This window comes from Lipotes vexillifer, unplaced genomic scaffold (assembly GCF_000442215.2).
Source record: "Lipotes vexillifer unplaced genomic scaffold, Lipotes_vexillifer_v1.1 scaffold76, whole genome shotgun sequence".
Taxonomy (NCBI): Eukaryota; Metazoa; Chordata; class Mammalia; order Artiodactyla; family Lipotidae; genus Lipotes; species Lipotes vexillifer.
The window spans coordinates 2,066,068-2,081,813 of record NW_006773751.1 but is presented as its reverse complement, the minus strand read 5'-3'; the positions used below and the strand labels follow the sequence as shown (position 1 = coordinate 2,081,813).

Below are 15,746 nucleotides of genomic sequence, written 5' to 3'. Positions count from 1 at the left end.
GGATCTCCATCATGAAAGACATCACATCCAACACACGAGGGCCCCGTCACCCCGGCTCTGGCTGCAAGTAGCATGAGCTCTCTGATGAGGCCTTGCCTGCCAACCTGCCCACCGCGGGGCACCAACCACTTAATTAACATCTGGACAACTTCCAAGGCTCTCACATCAGAGGCCCTGGGAAGCCCAGAGCAGCAAGGCTGTGCCATTATACTTAGCACCCTCCCCAGAGCTCAGGCCCAGCCGTAATCCAGTTATTTCTCTTCCAAATTAAAGAATCCAAATCCAAATCTCTCTCTCCACCTATAAATAATTAGCCTGCTCCCACCAGAATGGCATCTAGAAAAGCAATTTCCTCTGTGGCCACTAAGAATAATCAGCAGGTACGTTTGGTAGATCTCCTTTCTGCCCATGGACGCCGCCGAGTAAGCATCGTTGATGTCTCCCTGCCCGCCCCCGCCCGCCGCCTCCACTGCCGTCGTGTCTAAGTCAGAGTCACCCAAAGAGCCCGAACAGCTGCGGAAGCTCTGCATCGGAGGTTTGAGCTTGGAAACAACCGATGACAGTCTGAGGAGCCATTGTGAGCAGCGGGGAGCGCTCACAGACTGTGCAGTAACGAGGGATCCAAGCACCAGGCGCTCCAGAGGCTTCGGGGTTGTCACACATGCCACTGTGGAGGAGGTGGGTGCGGCCATGAAGGCAAGGCCACACGAGGTGGATGGAAGAGTTGGGGAACCAAAGAGGGCCGTCTCAAGAGAAGATTCTCAAAGACCTGGTGCCCACTTAACTGTGAAAAAGATTTCTGTTGGTGGCATTAAAGGAGACCCTGAAGAACATCACCTAAGAGATTATTTTGAACAGTATGGGAAAACTGAAGTGATTGAAATCATGACTGATCGAGGCAGTGGCAAAAAGAGAGGCTTTGCTTTTGTAACCTTTGATGACCGTGACTCTGTAGACAAGGTTGTCATTCAGAAATACCACACTGTGAATGGCCACAACTGTGAAGTAAGGAAAGCCCTATCTCAGCAAGAGACAGCTAGTGCCTCATCCAGCCAAAGAGGTCGAAGTGGTTCTGGAAACTTTGGTGGTGGTCGTGGAGGGGGTTTTGGTGGGAATGACAGCTTTGGTCGTGGAGGAAACTTCAGTGGTCGAGCTGGCTTTGGTGGCAGCCGCAGTGGTGGCGGCTGTGGTGGCAGTGGGGACGGCTATAATGGATTTGGTAACGATGGAAGCAGTTTTGGAGGTGGTGGAAGCTACGATGATTCTGGCAGTTACAACAATCAATCTTCAAATTTTGGACCCATGAAAGGAGGAAACTTTGGAGGCAGAAGTTCTGGCCCCTATGGTGGTGGAGGCCAATACTTTGCCAAACCCCAAAACCAAGGTGGCTATGGTGGTTCCAGCAGCAGCAGTAGCTATGGCAGTGGCAGGTTTTGATTGCCAGGAAACAAAGCTTAGCAGGAGAGGATAGCCAGAGAAGTGACAGGGAAGCTACAGGTTACAACAGATTTGTGAACTCAGCCAAGCACAGTGGTGGCAGAGCCTAGCTGCTACAAAGAAGACATGTTTTAGACAATACCCATGTGTATGGGCAAAAACACTCGAGCACTGTGTTTGTGACTAATTGTATAACAGGTTATTTTAGTTTCTGTTCTGTGGAAAGTGTAAAGCATTCCAACAAAGCGTTTTAATGTATATATATATATATTTTTTGCACCCATGCTGTTGATTGCTAAATGTAATAGTCTGATCATGACGCTGAATAAATGTCTTTTTTTAAAAAAAAAGAAAAAAGAAGATGTGGTACATATATACAATGGAATATTACTCAGATCTGAGTAAATGTGTCTTTAAAAAAAAAAAAAAAAAAGAATAATCAGGAAATGCCTTTGAAGACTGAAAAGCCAAGCATTGTCCCTGGAACAAGATATCTCTGAGTTCAGGGGCTTCAGTTGCCAGGCAGAACCATGAACCATATCTGAGCCTGATGACGCCAGGAGAATTTATCTGGAGAGCAAGGCCCCAGGCCCCTCCAGCAAGGTCCAGCTCTAACTCCATGTGACCTTTCTGTTCTCACGGCCAGTGAAATCCTGCTGGGTTCAGAGTTTCCACAGCCCCGGAGAGCTCCCTCCCACACTCCTGTTACCACTTAGGGTCAGGGCCCAAGCCCCCATTCAGCTGGCCTGGGGAAGTGTCCTGAGCCAACAGCTACTGCCGTATCATTTAGAGGTGGCAGCGGAGACATTGTTTGTCAACTGTCTCTTTTAAGTAAAAGGCTTCCATGACAGGCCATTGTCCTATCCTTGGCCCCAAGATGTGTAACTTAAAATGTTCAAAATTACTCTCCAAGGGGAGGACGGAGCCCTCTGTTCCTTCTGCTGAGGTAGGGCAAGCAGCCCCACACGGGAAGCTGGGGCAAGATCAGTGTGGCAGCAGGAGTCCCTGCACAGGGGAAGGGGGTTGGCATTGGTCCCGTGGCCAGGTCGGGACATCCTGTGGGGGTTCGGTGGGGGCTGGTGCCTGGGGCATTCTGTTTCTGTCTGAAAGAGGCTGGGGCTCGGGGGGTTGGAAGGAGATGGCTCAGGTATGTCGGGAGATCCAGAAGCTTCTCAGCACCTATCTGAGTCATTCAGCACACACAGCCTGAGTGCCCCAAGTGACTAATCATCTCCTCAACTGCCCATCCTGCTGTGGGAGGGGTGCTGGCAGGGCCCTAAGCTGGGCTCCTTAACTGCCCTCACACTGGTGGCATCTGGCTGGGCTGGGCTGAGCTGGGCTGGTAAGCTCCAGAGACCAGTGTTGTGACCTCCCAGCCTCTCCTGAGGAGCCTGCACTTCAGTTTCAGCAGGGAGAGGGGCTCTGTGCCCTGTCCTTAGGGCTCTGGTCCAGGGTGCAAGTGGTTCTAGCTCCTGATCAGTCTCTGTTCTAAGGCCCTAAGCAGTGGCTTTCAAACATTGTTACTGTGACCTACAACATTTACAGTGAGATCCAGAAGTTGGTTTGTATCTGTTATCCCTAAAACAAGTGTTTCATAAAATATTCTTCGTAAGTGCAGTACATGCTATTTTGTGTTCTATGTATTTTTTAAAAAGTACTGGCTGTGATTCACTAACTTGATTTTACAACTTACCACTAGATTACTTCTAGTGTTTGGAAAACACGACTCAGATTCCAGATCTCCAGAGATTCTGGCTGGTTGAGAGCCCGGTGTGCATGTGGGCTGTGTGGCTGGACTCCCTGGGAAGCAGTACACCCGAGCAGGTGTACCGAGCAGTACACCTGCTGGCTGCCAGCAGGCCAGAGAGATGGCCCTGCACCTGTCTGCCATCCCCTGGGGACTGGAGCCTGTCCTCACTCCCACCCATCAAGGCTGAGAGCTCTAAGATGAGGGCGTGTGTTGAACAGGGGGAGTGAGTGTCGTGGGTATGACAGGGACAGGCCCGTACAAGAGTATGGCCACTCCCAGTAACATGTGTCATTGTCCCTTTCCTCTGCCTCCTGCGCCTTGTCTCCGTGAGCAAACAGTGACCTTCTACCAGCCCAGCCTGTTTAGCAAACAACTGGCCCTGCAAGGCAGGCCAGCTGTGTCAGGGCCCTATCAGACTGGAGCCGGTGCCCATCTGGAAGAGAACAGAGGGGAGGGAGGGAAAGGTAGCTTAAAGCTGGTTTTGGCTGGAGCTTGGGGACCTAGAGGCTGGAACTTCAGGGGTAGAGGCTTTGCCAGTGGGCTGCAGGAGTGCCCCTCAGTGGGTAATGGAGTAGGACCCTTTGTAGCCAAAGGCCTGGCTGGGATCAAGATTACAGGAAGCAGCAGCATTGGGTGGGAGAGGACAGAAGTCTTCCCTTTGCAAGATTCTGAGGAGATAATTGACACGAGTTCAAATCCTGGCTCCCCTGCTTACTGTGACTCAGGAAGTCATTTAATGCCCTAGCCGCTGGCCTCAGTTACTTTGTCTGAAAAATGGGATGATAATATCTACCTAACAGGATTGTTGCCAACTATGAAATGAGGTCTTACGTGTGAGAGTGCCAAGACACTGTGGTATTAGCCAAATCCATAAATGTTAGTTGTCTTCCTTCCTGTTGCCCTATGGGCTCGTGGTAGCCCCTCTGTGATACCCCATTTGAGGCAGTACATCCATCAACAGCTGTTGAGTGAATGTTTGCTCGGGGCACAGCACTGTGCTCATCATCATGGAGAAGCCAGACCTGTAGGCCTTGGCCAGAAACATAAGCGAGGCCGGCCAGACAGGAAGGCGCTGCACACAAGGGCACTCAGAGCTCCCAGCTAGTTGACAGGCAGGGAGTGATGTGTACATGGTGAACGCAGGAGGAGTTTGCCTGGGGTCACTGAGTTCTTTCCTTCCCACATCAGAGAGGACTTCATGGGGGAGGAGGAGTTCCCGGAGGAGGGGGACTTCCGAGTGGGTGGAGTTTGGCTGGGAGAGAGGAGGAATGCGGGCAGGATGTGAGAGCAGAGGATGTGGGTGGAACCGTGTGGGGAGTTGAGAAGGCTGGTCTGGCTGGAGCAGAGGCTCTTGGGTGGGGTTGAGGCAGGACCCCGGAAGGAGGGAGCCCAGGGATGGCAAGTCCTTGAATTCAAGGCTGGGAGTGGGGAGTACCGTCTGGGCTGTTACTTTTGTGGCTCTTGTGAGATGTCAGGGAGGGGGACAGGACTCAGAAAGACATCTCCTGCCTCTCTCTGGAAAAAGGCGATAGGCCCCCCTCTCAGCAGTCACCTGCCCTCTCCCAGGTCTCTCCTCCACTGATGGCCCACAAGGTAGGAATGGTTAAGCTTGTGCATCCTCGCAGGCCCACTGTAAGGTATTTGGAGGTCACTGTCCTTAAAACTTGTTTTGAAAGCTTGGATTCAGTACCATTGATGGTTGCCACTGCAAAGCGTGCTTTCTGTTTAGCCTTATTTGGCCCCCAGGAAGGCAGTTGCTCCTGGATAGGTTGGTAAAGACCTGCCCAATGCCATCTGGTCACCTGCCTTTGAGGAGACAGGATTCCAGGGCCTCCATGGTTGGGGAGGGGCAGGAGCTCCTGTGTCAGGTGTTGAGAGGAAAGGGACTGGGTGCTGACCACTTCTGGAGGAAAGGAAACTCCCTGCTGGAGTCTTAATTGCCTGTTTCCAAGGAGTGGTGGCCCTTTCCCTAGGGTAGGGCACACGCCTCCAACAGCTGACTTAATAAGGATGCAGATTAATAAGAGGACAAAAACGTGCCCTGACTCGATTTTAATGTGATTTTTGCATGAGCTTCCAAGCTGATCAAAGGGTAGAGATTCTCTGTTCAACTGAACAGATGTCCTTTGAGTGTTTCCCTGTCCTAGACACTGTGCCAGGCACTGTGGGGCTTGCAGAGGTGAATAAGCTATAGTCCTGCCCTCCCAGGTGGGAGGTGGGTGGGTGGGAAGTGCGGGTTCAAGTCCATCGTAGCTGAAATGTAGGGAATGGGGGCGGGGCAGTGGGAGGTAAGTGTGGGTGGAGGCAGATCCTGGAAGGCCTCGAACGCTCTGAGTTTGGACATTATTCCTTGACAGTAGGGAGTCATGGAAGGGCTTTGAGGAGGAGGGACATGATCAGACCAGAACTGTCCCTTAGAAACCCAAACAAGGTGGCAGTGAGGGTGATGGCTCCATCATTTGAAAAGATGGAGCATATGACCATTTCTGAGGGCATGAGGTGGGGACAGGTAGAGACAGTTGTAGTGGTCCAGGAAGTAGGTGGTAGGCTCTGGTCTAGAAAAGGCAACTGGTCTCAAGGACTGTAGAAGAGATGTCACAAAGGTCAAGTTCACAGACCACAGGCATTGTGGGAGAGGGAGATGCTGGTCTGGGTGATGGGGAGGAGGGCGATCACTGGGTGAGGGAAGGAACATGGGTGGAGAAACAGGTTGTGGGAGGGGTGACTCAGTCTTGCAGAGTGTGTGTGTACTGGGGGAGGGCTGCCCTGACACCTGGAAGAAACAAGTTAAGACAGGTGAGGACCTGAGACAGGGTTCAGGTCACAAGCCATTTGGACAAGGTAGATGACATCAGCAAGGGAGACAGACAATGGGTTGGTTTGTCCATTCACCCGTTTATTCACTCATTCATTCCAAAGCATAGCTTGAGCGCCTTGTTTGTGACAGCGCCTCCCAGGGCTTTTTAAACAGAAGAGTGCCATGATGCGACACGTGGCTGGAGGAGAAACTGGGGGCAGGAGATGGCACAGGAGAGGAGTCCAGAGCAAAGCTGGGACAAGGGCGAGGGGAAGGCTGTGCAGGTGGCCGTGAAGGCCTGGGCAGTGTCAGGAAAACCAAGGGAGGGTGCTGACATGAAGGCAAAGAAGAGTGGCGGGAAGATGTGGCACAAAAAAAACCCTGGCCGACGGGGGAGAAACGGGCAGTGATAGCATCAGATACTGCAGAGAGAGCAGGAAGGGCTGGAAGGTCATTGGACCAGCCAAAGAGAAGGTCAGCCGAGCTTTTCTGGAGTGGTCCCAGCTGAGTGGTGGGGGCATGAGCCGCAGCCAGCTTCGCGGGAAGGGAGAGGACTGAGGGCAGACACTGTTTTGAGAAATTTGGTGGCACCGGGAAATGGGACATGCAGAAACTGGAGAAGCCTCTGTTCCCATCCTCCATCCCTTCGTGTTCTTTTTTTTTTTTTTTTTTTAACTTTAGATTAGGAGGATCTGAACCTGTTTGCAGGCATAGGGAAGGAGCTGGTGGACAAGGGGAAAGATGAAAGAGAGATTAACTGATAGGAAAAAGTTCCTCTAGAGTGTGAGGTATGGGAACCAGCCCTCACTTGGTGACATTGTTCTGGAAGGTGGCTGGGAAGCTTCTGGGGACAGAAGGGAAGGCTTCATGACTGAAGTAACTGGAGAGAGGAGGGGGCCTTCCCTGTAGCCCTGCACCTCATGAAGGAGGGGAGCTCTTGGAATTCCTGCACTCCCCTATTGCAGGCTCCTGTCTGACTCCCCACTGCCCACGGCTGGGGCCTTCAGAAGGCTCAGCTGGGGTCTGGGGAGGCTGCCCTTGGATGGAAGTAGTGCCAGCCCCTTTTCATAAGGCACCTGCTCAGATCTTGGAGACCTGATGGTTGAAGGAGAGTCAACCACACTACTTTACAGTAGCTGTGACAGTAACACCTGTAGCCATGGAGAGCCACATGGCTTAAGGCGTCAGGATGTCAGTCATGTTTTTATGCCTGTGGAAGCAAGTTGAAGTCTATTCTGTCTGTACAAGGGCACCATCACCGTGAATAACTGCAGCTGTAAAGGTCATCCTCTGAGTTATTATCTGTGAGCAAACCAGACCCCAAATAGGTGTGTCTTTTATTTTGTTCCTGAGAAACAGTGTCAGCCCATAAATGCCTTAACATGCTTTATCTACTTGATTTCATGTCACAGTCCTAGAAAACTGTGCTCGTTTTTACAAGCATAAGCATACTTTTATTCATTCAAAATGTATTGAGTGACTGCGAAGAACACTATTATGAATATATGTGGCATGTGTCAGTGGCTGGTTTTCACCCAGAATAAAAGTTTATATTAATGCTCTAAGTAGAGAGAGAATAAAACAGGGTCCAGGTGAGGTCAGCAGTAGCGGGAGAAGGTTGCAGGTGGGGAGAGATGGGCGGCTTCTCTGCATCTTTGTTGTTCATGTGGGAGAGGGGGGCAGGTGGCCTCCAGATTTCAGTTTTCTGCCTACAAATGGCTAGAACCGACAGATCTAGCTGATCAGTGTTTCCTAGTGTTTCTATGGAACAGGGGAAGGGGCTGATGATGATATAATAGTGATAATGTTAACATTTATTGATTTCTTACTGTGTGCACCAGGTACAGTGCTAAGCACTTTGGATGTATTGTCATTGAATCCTCGCAGCAATTCTCCAAGGTAGATGGTGTCATCCTCATCTTAAAGATGAGAAGGTTCAGAGAGGTTAATAGAGTACCCAAGGTCACACAGCAAGAGCATAGCAGAGCCAGGCCTTGAACCCAGGTCCGGTAGACCTGAGGGCCTGCATTCAGCCACCAGCTTGGGATAAGGCCGAGCAGCCGTGCTAGTCGGCAGACGCCCAAGGTGGCTACAAGTAGCCCCAAGGTTAGGGACCTCAAGAGGAGGCCTCTTCCCAGACTGCAGGCTCTTCCCTAGGCAGTTAAGTGGCCATCTCTCAGGACAACTGAACTCTGTTACCTCCTGAGCCCAGGAGAGCACAAGCCAGAGTTCTGGCAGCTCTCCCACCGTTTAGACAGGAGCTCAAATTCTAAGGAGTTGTCCTCTGTTCTCTCTGTCCTCTCTCCCAGGGAGGCAACAGACTGGGCCTGGGTGTCATGTACATGGGGAGAGAGTTAAACTGGCCCGTCTGTAATAAGGCTTGTCTCTTCAGGGGCTCAAGCCCACCCCTCAGTAGAACCAAACTGGACACCCCTCCCTTCTGGAGTGTCTGCTGAGCCAGGCTGGGAGTCCTCGGTGGCCAGAGACATGAACCTTGCTGCCCCTTTTCCAAGATAAGGAACCAGGACAGATCCCCTCAGAGAGCAGCTAACCTTGTCCAGGGTGTGCGTGGGGGGTATGAAGTGACTTCACTTTATTTTTTCGGATGGGTCTGCATCACTTATTTATAGAGCAACTATATTCTAGTCCCTATGTGCCGGGTCCCGGCACTTCGTAGAAACAGACCCCCCTCAGCCAAGTGTCTGAGCCGCAGCTTCCCGGGGTGCACCAGAGCTGTGAGGGTGGGGATCAGATGCAGGACACCAGGGAGAGGAACCAGGGTCCCGCTCCAAGAGCAGAGACCTCCTGCTCTCATTTTACAGGTGAAGAAACTGAGGCTCACAAAAGTTAAGTCATTTCCCCAAAGTTACCCCGTTTAGTAAGCAGCTGGGTCTCAAACATAGAGCGCTCAACTGGCGTGGGTGTTGTGCTCTTAGCTCCACTGACTCTTCTGTGTGTTTGCTTCCAGTTCTTTAAGGCCTCTTCCAAGACCGGCTCAGGAGCTACACTGTCAGGTGGGTGTCCCAGCTCGCGGGGTCTCATTGGCGCCATTAGCATCTTTCTCCCCCTCTTTCGCCTGGGCTTCTCCTGGGGTGAAGAGAGCCCAGCCAGGTCTGCGGGGTGAGGAGGTCCCCAGTGAAAGCCAAATTTGTGTTTTCCTGGAAATGTCGTTCCCAGCCAGCCTGGAAGATGCCTTTGGGAAAGCAAGGCTGAAGAAGCCCTTCCGTTTGGGCCCATCTGGGAAGCAGGGAGGGTCACATGTCCCCAGAATAGCCCTTCTTGTCAAAGTGGGGTTGACATCCAGAGGGGCAGCCAGATAGCGTAGGGAGGGCCCTCAGGGCCCAGGTCTGAGGGACTCTCGCCTGCCCTGAGGGATGGGTCCCCCTGCCATGCTTAGGACCACAGGGGTGGGATGCCCCTGCCCCTCGTACAGAGGAGGACTGAGATGTGCTCTGTTTTGCTCAGCTCATGCCCTGGGCCCTTTGCTTCCATGAGGCAAGCTGACAAGGGCACTGGGATTCATTCTCCTCTCTTCACGCCCCTTGCCTGTGTCCATCTTCATTTACAGTGGCTGGTGCTGACGTGCAGACGCTGCGGGAGAGGCTCATTGACGCCCTGGAGTCCCATAGTGACACGTGGCCCTCCGCTTGTCCCCCACTGGAGCCTGCCAGGTATTTGGGGCTGGGGCAGGCCCAGGGCAGTGTGGCAGGATGGCAGGCCTGGCAGTGAGAGGACAGTGGGGACAGCAGGGCTGGGGACCGGGCTGGTTCTTCCTGTTGCCTGAGTGGTGGACACTCCAGTGGACCGGAGCCCAGAGCTGCCTGGAGCAGCTGGTGGAGGGCTTCCCATTGCTGGAGGTCCTACCTGAGGAGCCCTGACTTCCTGGGGCTGATGGGGATGCAAGGGCCCATCCCACCCAGTGGGAAGGAAAAGACGGGCGGGGTTCTCTGGGTCATACCTGCTGCTGCTTCTCAGAACCTGAAATATCGGAGGGATGCAGCTGGATTTCACATGACCTAACCCAGGGAGGGTCCCTGAGAGGGTGGGCGTGGGGAGGAAAAAGGGAAACCAGATGCCATTTAGAGGAAAGGGGATGGGGGACTGAAAAGAACAAAGCCCTGTAAAATGAAGGTGCTCATTTCCTGAGCCATAGCAGTGACCGGGGGATGGGGAGGTGACTCTCCTTCCTGGGCTGCAGAGCATCAGGTGGCTGGTGTCCTACATCTATCTACCTGCCAGGCAGCCTTCCAGGATCGCCTCTATTCTAGGAAATCAGGATAATGAGGTGCACGGTGTCTCACTCTAACTCTCCCACAGAAGGAGACAGGTAGATTGAAAACACGAGGTCCTGCCCTTCTGGACGAGAATTCCAGATAGGAGAAAGCCCACCTTAAGGGGCCAAGAAGGAGCAAATCCAAGTACCAGCTGGGGCTGCTAGAGGGAGCCCAGCCACAGAACACAGTGAAGGTTCTGGATGCTGAGAAGGCCTCAGGAGGCAAACACTGGGGCTTCGGCGCCCACACTAAGTCTGCTGGTGTCTGGAAAGCTGAGGCCCTGCTGAGGGACTGTGTTTCCAGGTGTCAGTTGGTGTTGAATCCAACTCACAATGATTCTTTTATCATCTTTCCCAATTCTCCATCCTCGCAGAGGGCCTCCTCCCAGAGGGCCCCTGGACTGAGTATATGGTCTTAGTTTGGGGCTCCACGGCCAGACCCCATCTCTCCAGGAATCACCTCGTTCCTTCTTCCATTTCTCAATGATCGTGTCTCTGCCTCTCTCCCTTCCTTACACCCACCCTCCCTCATGGTGCCTTTTCAGCCCAGAAGATCTCAAAAGCAACCAGCCAGGTAAACCTGCCAGCCTCTCTCAAAGTGATCCTTCTAGAGAGCTTTAGGGAGGAGGCGGGGACCTGTGGTGGAAGGTGGGCTGCCTCTTCCAGAAGTGTGAGTGGGAATGGACGGGATGGGGGCGAGTTACATGGTCGGCCGTCTGTGGGCTCGCTCTTCTGCCAGCCTTGGGGAGGTCTGGGGAAGTTGCCTGAGAGGCCACCTGCTACCACCCCAGGGGCTGTCAGTGACCATCCACCCACTGGGGTACACTCTGGCCCCCACCTCTCTGGCATGGCGTTCGTACTGTTGCTGGGCTGGGCTCCACTGGCCCCATGTTGCGCCTTCTGTTTGGAGGTAACCACTGCCACATCATTGGATCCGGAGGAGGGAAATAGGTCATCAGGTTGGGGACAAAAGTAGATGCTGTTGTCTCCTGTTACATGTCTGATGATGTTCTGCTTTTAATTGAAATAAGGGAACAGATCATTTTTGTATCATGCAGTTGTTTTCTATTGAAACTCTGCGTTTTAAAAACAGCTTGTATCTTAATTCTTTGATTTGGGGGAATAATAAGATTTGCCTTCTTATTAATTTCCACCTTCGTCCTGGGGCCCTAGTTTCCTTGTATTAAAATAAGCAGGTTAAAATCTTAAAAGAAGATTAGATAGCTTCTAAGATCTCCTGTACCCAGGACTTTCTGATTCTTTAGTTCCTTTTGTATGCCTGCTCCAGGAGTGGAAAAAGCACGTCTCCCAGTGGGTAGAGACTTAGCACAGATCAAGGCTTGTGTCTGATGGGTAGTAAACACCAGCTTCTTAGGGGACCAATAAAAACTGCTCTCTAAGCCTGGGCCTTACCCAGAGCATAGAAACACCTGGTCTCAAAGCGTGCCTCCCCGGGTCTCCTCCTTAGACTGCCCGTACGCACTCCTGACTCTGAAAAAACAACCCAAATAGGTGGGTGAAGTGAAGAACCAGGTTTCGGTAATAGGCAGAGAGCATCTTTTGAGACTCAGGGTTTGGTTTACTCCCGCTGGAGGGCTGGCATGGAGAGACTTCCTCGAAGTCTTGTGTGCAAACAGAGGAGGAGGTGTGTGTGGCCGCACTCACGGTACTGGTTCAGCCACGTCTGCTGTCGCCGGCAGTTTTGCTTTCTTCCCACCACAGAGAGAGTGACTGCCAGCGTTGTCTCTTGCAGGCTGGAGGAGATTACTGGATTCTTTGCAAGAAATGATGAAGATAACCTGGCCCTGATCTTTGAAAGGGAAGACTCCTACCTGGGTAGAGAGGTGAGCTGCCTGCAGGGTCCCACAGCTCCTGCATAGCCGCTGGGAGAGAGCCAAGAGCAGGGCTGTTCCTGTGCACTTCTTAGACCAGCACTGGCCTGACCCCTGCTGGGGGAAACGGGAAGTGTAGGAGCTGGACCTTTCTGTTTAAAGCCTTTATGTCTGCTTGGATCTTCCTCGTGGAAACTGAGAATGAGAACACCTGCTGTTTTTATTGAGCATTGCGCTAGATTGCTGACACACGGAGTTGCTGATCTTTCTAATTAACGAAGATGGTCAAATAACAGGTGGAAGATCACACAGCCAGTGAATTGATAGAGCAGGACTTTAAACCAGGTCTGTCTGCCTCCAAAGCTTGTGTTATTTCCACACTACCCCACCCGCAAAGAATTGGAGTAAAAAATCTGCGGGGGGAGGGAACATCAGAGAGCCTCTAGTCCCTCTTGAGGAAACGGGGTCCCTTCCCAGGTGAAGCAGATAACAGAATCAGGCGGGTTGGAATCTCCACTTCATCACTTATGTGCTGTCTGTGATCACGTTACTCAACTTCCTTGAGCTTCGGTTTCCCTGCCTTTGTAGTGGTGACAGTTACCTTTTTTCAGAGTGTGTTTGGGAGCGTCAAGTGAGGCGGTTTAGAGGAAGAGCCTGGATGAGTAACTGGCACAGAGTACGTGCTTTATAAAGATCCATCCCCGGCCTGATGCAGAGAGTCTGCCGTTCCACCGCTGCCTCACGGACTTCGCGGGCCACTGGGCTTTTCCCAGATGCAGAGGTGGGACAGGGTCGGTGCCTGGGAGAAGTTCCAAGGCAGTGCAAGGAGATAGAGAGAGAGGGGATGAAATTAAACACCACTGTTGACTCCGAATGGTTTTCCTCCTGAAACTCCCCAAGCACAGTTGAGCGCTCTGAGCTGTCTCCAGACCTCTCAGCCCCGAGAGGGGATGCATGGAGGTGGGATGGGCAGGGAGCTTTGCTGAAGGAGTCCCATTCCAGGCCTGGGGTCATGCCTGTACAGGTGATTGATAAATGTTCATTGGAATCAGCTCTTCCTACGCTCCTCCATTCCCCTAGTAACCAAGGGCACTGATCCCGTGTCCATGCAGAGGTGCCCAGGGATGGTTAGTTTGAGAGTCAGGAGGGCACAGTGGCCAAGAGCCCCAGCTCTGGAGGCACATCGATCTGGGATTTACAGCCCAGCTCAGGCGCTTGCTACATGTGTGACCTGATCACGTGATTTCACTGCTGAGCTTCGATTTTTGCGTCTACTATACGATAGGAGTTTTATTTTTTTAAAGAAATACTTACGTACATTAACTATTTACTAGTCATTGTTAGAAGCGAAGCACTTTTATAAAACTAACCCATTCAGTCTTCTTAACAGCCCTTGGAGGTGGGTATTGTTATTACAATTTTGCAAGTAAGGAAGTTGAGTCTGGGAGAGGTTTAGTCTGTGGGGGCAGGATTTAAACCCAAGCAGCCATGGTATACTGCACCACCTGGCTTGGTCTCCTAGTAGTTGTTCCTATTTCATAGTAAGTATTATTTTGAAGATTAAATGAAGCAATCTATATACAGAACATAATACCTGTTTAATAAATATTACCTAACAGTATATTTCTCCTTCTTAATCCCTTCTAAAAATAAAATCGTCACATCTAAGTATGTTTTTCCGATTTGGAATATAGACAGAAAGTCTTACAAATATCAGAACAAAATGAAACCACTTTTATTTTCTTCCAAGTATCAGATACATACATTTTTTTTAATTTACTTTTTTTATTGGGGTATAGTTGCTTTACAATGTTGTGTTAGTTTCTGCTGTACAACGAAGTGAATCAGCTGTATGTATACATAAATCCCCTCCTTTTTGGATTTCCTTCCCATTGAGGTCACCACAGAGCATTGAGTAGAGTTCCCTGTGCTATACAGCAGGTTCTCATTAGTTATGTGTTATACATATTAGTGTATATATGTCAATCCCAATCTCCCAGTTCAGCCCACCCTCCGCTTTCCCCCCTTGGTGTCCATATGTTTATGCTCTACATCTGTGTCTCTGTTTCTGCCTTGCAAACAGGTTCATCTGCACCATTTTTCTAGATTCCACATATATGCGTTAATATACAATATTTGTTTTTCTCTTTCTGACTTACTTCACTCTGTATGACAGTCTCTGGGTCCATCCACGTCCCTACAAATAACCCAATTTCGTTCCTCTTATGGCTGAGTAATATTCCATTGTGTATATGTACCACATCTTCTTTATCCATTCGTCTGTTGATGGGCATTTAGGTTGCTTCCATGACCTGGCTATTGTAAATAGTGCTGCAGTGAACATTGGGGTGCATGTGTGTTTTTGAAAACCACATCTTTTTATGCCTTTTACAAATTGTTCTCATTGGAAAGAAAATTACACCAAATTGGGACTGTTCTCAAGGATTCAAGATGTGTGGTCCACACCGTTCCAAGCAGGCAGCATTTGCACTCCTTAGAGCGGGGCAGATGTGGTTGGCGGCAGAAGACTCTCACTCGTCACGATAGTCTACTCTTGGAAAGGTTTTGAGTCTGGGTAGAGCACAGCTGCCACCCAGGCGCCTGCTCAGGCCTTCCCTCTGTCCAGTGGCTTGGCCTACCCACCGCCAAGTGTCTCACTGTCTCTGCAGGTGACTCTGGACCTGTCCCAGTGCCGGGGCATAGCGGTGCGCAGGGTTCTGAACACGGGGCATGACGTGGTGAACGAGTTTGGTGTCACGGACTTCCCATCTTGCTACCTGCTGTTTCGGAATGGCTCTTCCTTCCGGATCCCCGTGTGAGTGTCTCTCTGTCCCCTCTCTCCCCTCTCCCCACGCTCCTCCTTTCTTCCTGCCTCGAGAGGCTGCCAGCCTTTCACAGGGGCTGACAGGTTCTTTCTCCTGTGAGTCTTCCGAGGAGTCCATGGGCACCCTCTGCAGGAGAAGCAGATATCTGCCTATGGTGGGTGGGGTGGTGGGCATGCTACAGCCAGGAGTCTGGGCCCAGAACGCTGCCCCCATCTCAGCAGTTCAGCCTCAGGTCCCCGGCGCACTCAACACCCAGCGTTGGCGCTTCTGCCCCATCCCCACCGCGGCCCTGGCCCTATTCCCCATCCTCCTCTCTCCACAGACAGACTCATTGGCAGTCTGCAAGTGCCTGGCACGCACTCAGCTACGCCTGACCCTCCCTCCGTTTGGTTTTCTAATTGCAGAAAAGTTCATCAGGAGTCAGACAATAGCCAGTTCCGAAATGCCAAGAGAGAACAATCAGGCCAGCCATAGCCCCTCTGTCAGGCTCCCGCTGCTGAATGGTGCCAGATGGTGCCTCAGTGCCCTCCCTGGGCAGATGATTGATGTCCACCCGGCCCTGCAGGCAGGAGTGCGAGGGCCAGGGAGACCAAGGCTGGCCTGAGATGTCCAGTGAGCCACTCCTCAGGGCCATTAGTATCCTCCTGCACCAGGGCTGGGCAGCGCGGCCACTCGCCCTCACCCGGCCCCAGTCACCTGGCAGCACTGGGCCAGGCCTCATCAGAGAGCGCTGGCAGGGGGAGGCGGGGTGGGTGGGCAGGACGATGGCCGCGGGGACAGGGAGGGGCAGGAAGTGCCGGTCCTGGTGGGGAGCGGAGGCATTGTTTCCTCT

The 15,746-nt window shown here is 51.9% G+C and overlaps 1 protein-coding gene and 1 pseudogene across 1 annotated transcript in view; both read left to right on the top strand.

The window, feature by feature from the left end:
* The window catches only part of QSOX1 (quiescin sulfhydryl oxidase 1), a 41,826-nt gene that overhangs the window by 10,211 nt on the left and 15,869 nt on the right, over positions 1-15,746 (top strand). The window contains 4 exon segments of the mRNA XM_007448533.1: positions 8,953-8,998; positions 9,553-9,655; positions 12,011-12,101; positions 14,759-14,904. Of these exon segments, the coding sequence (XP_007448595.1) occupies positions 8,953-8,998; positions 9,553-9,655; positions 12,011-12,101; positions 14,759-14,904 (386 nt within the window).
* Positions 436-1,437, top strand: LOC103076769 (heterogeneous nuclear ribonucleoprotein A1 pseudogene; annotated as a pseudogene).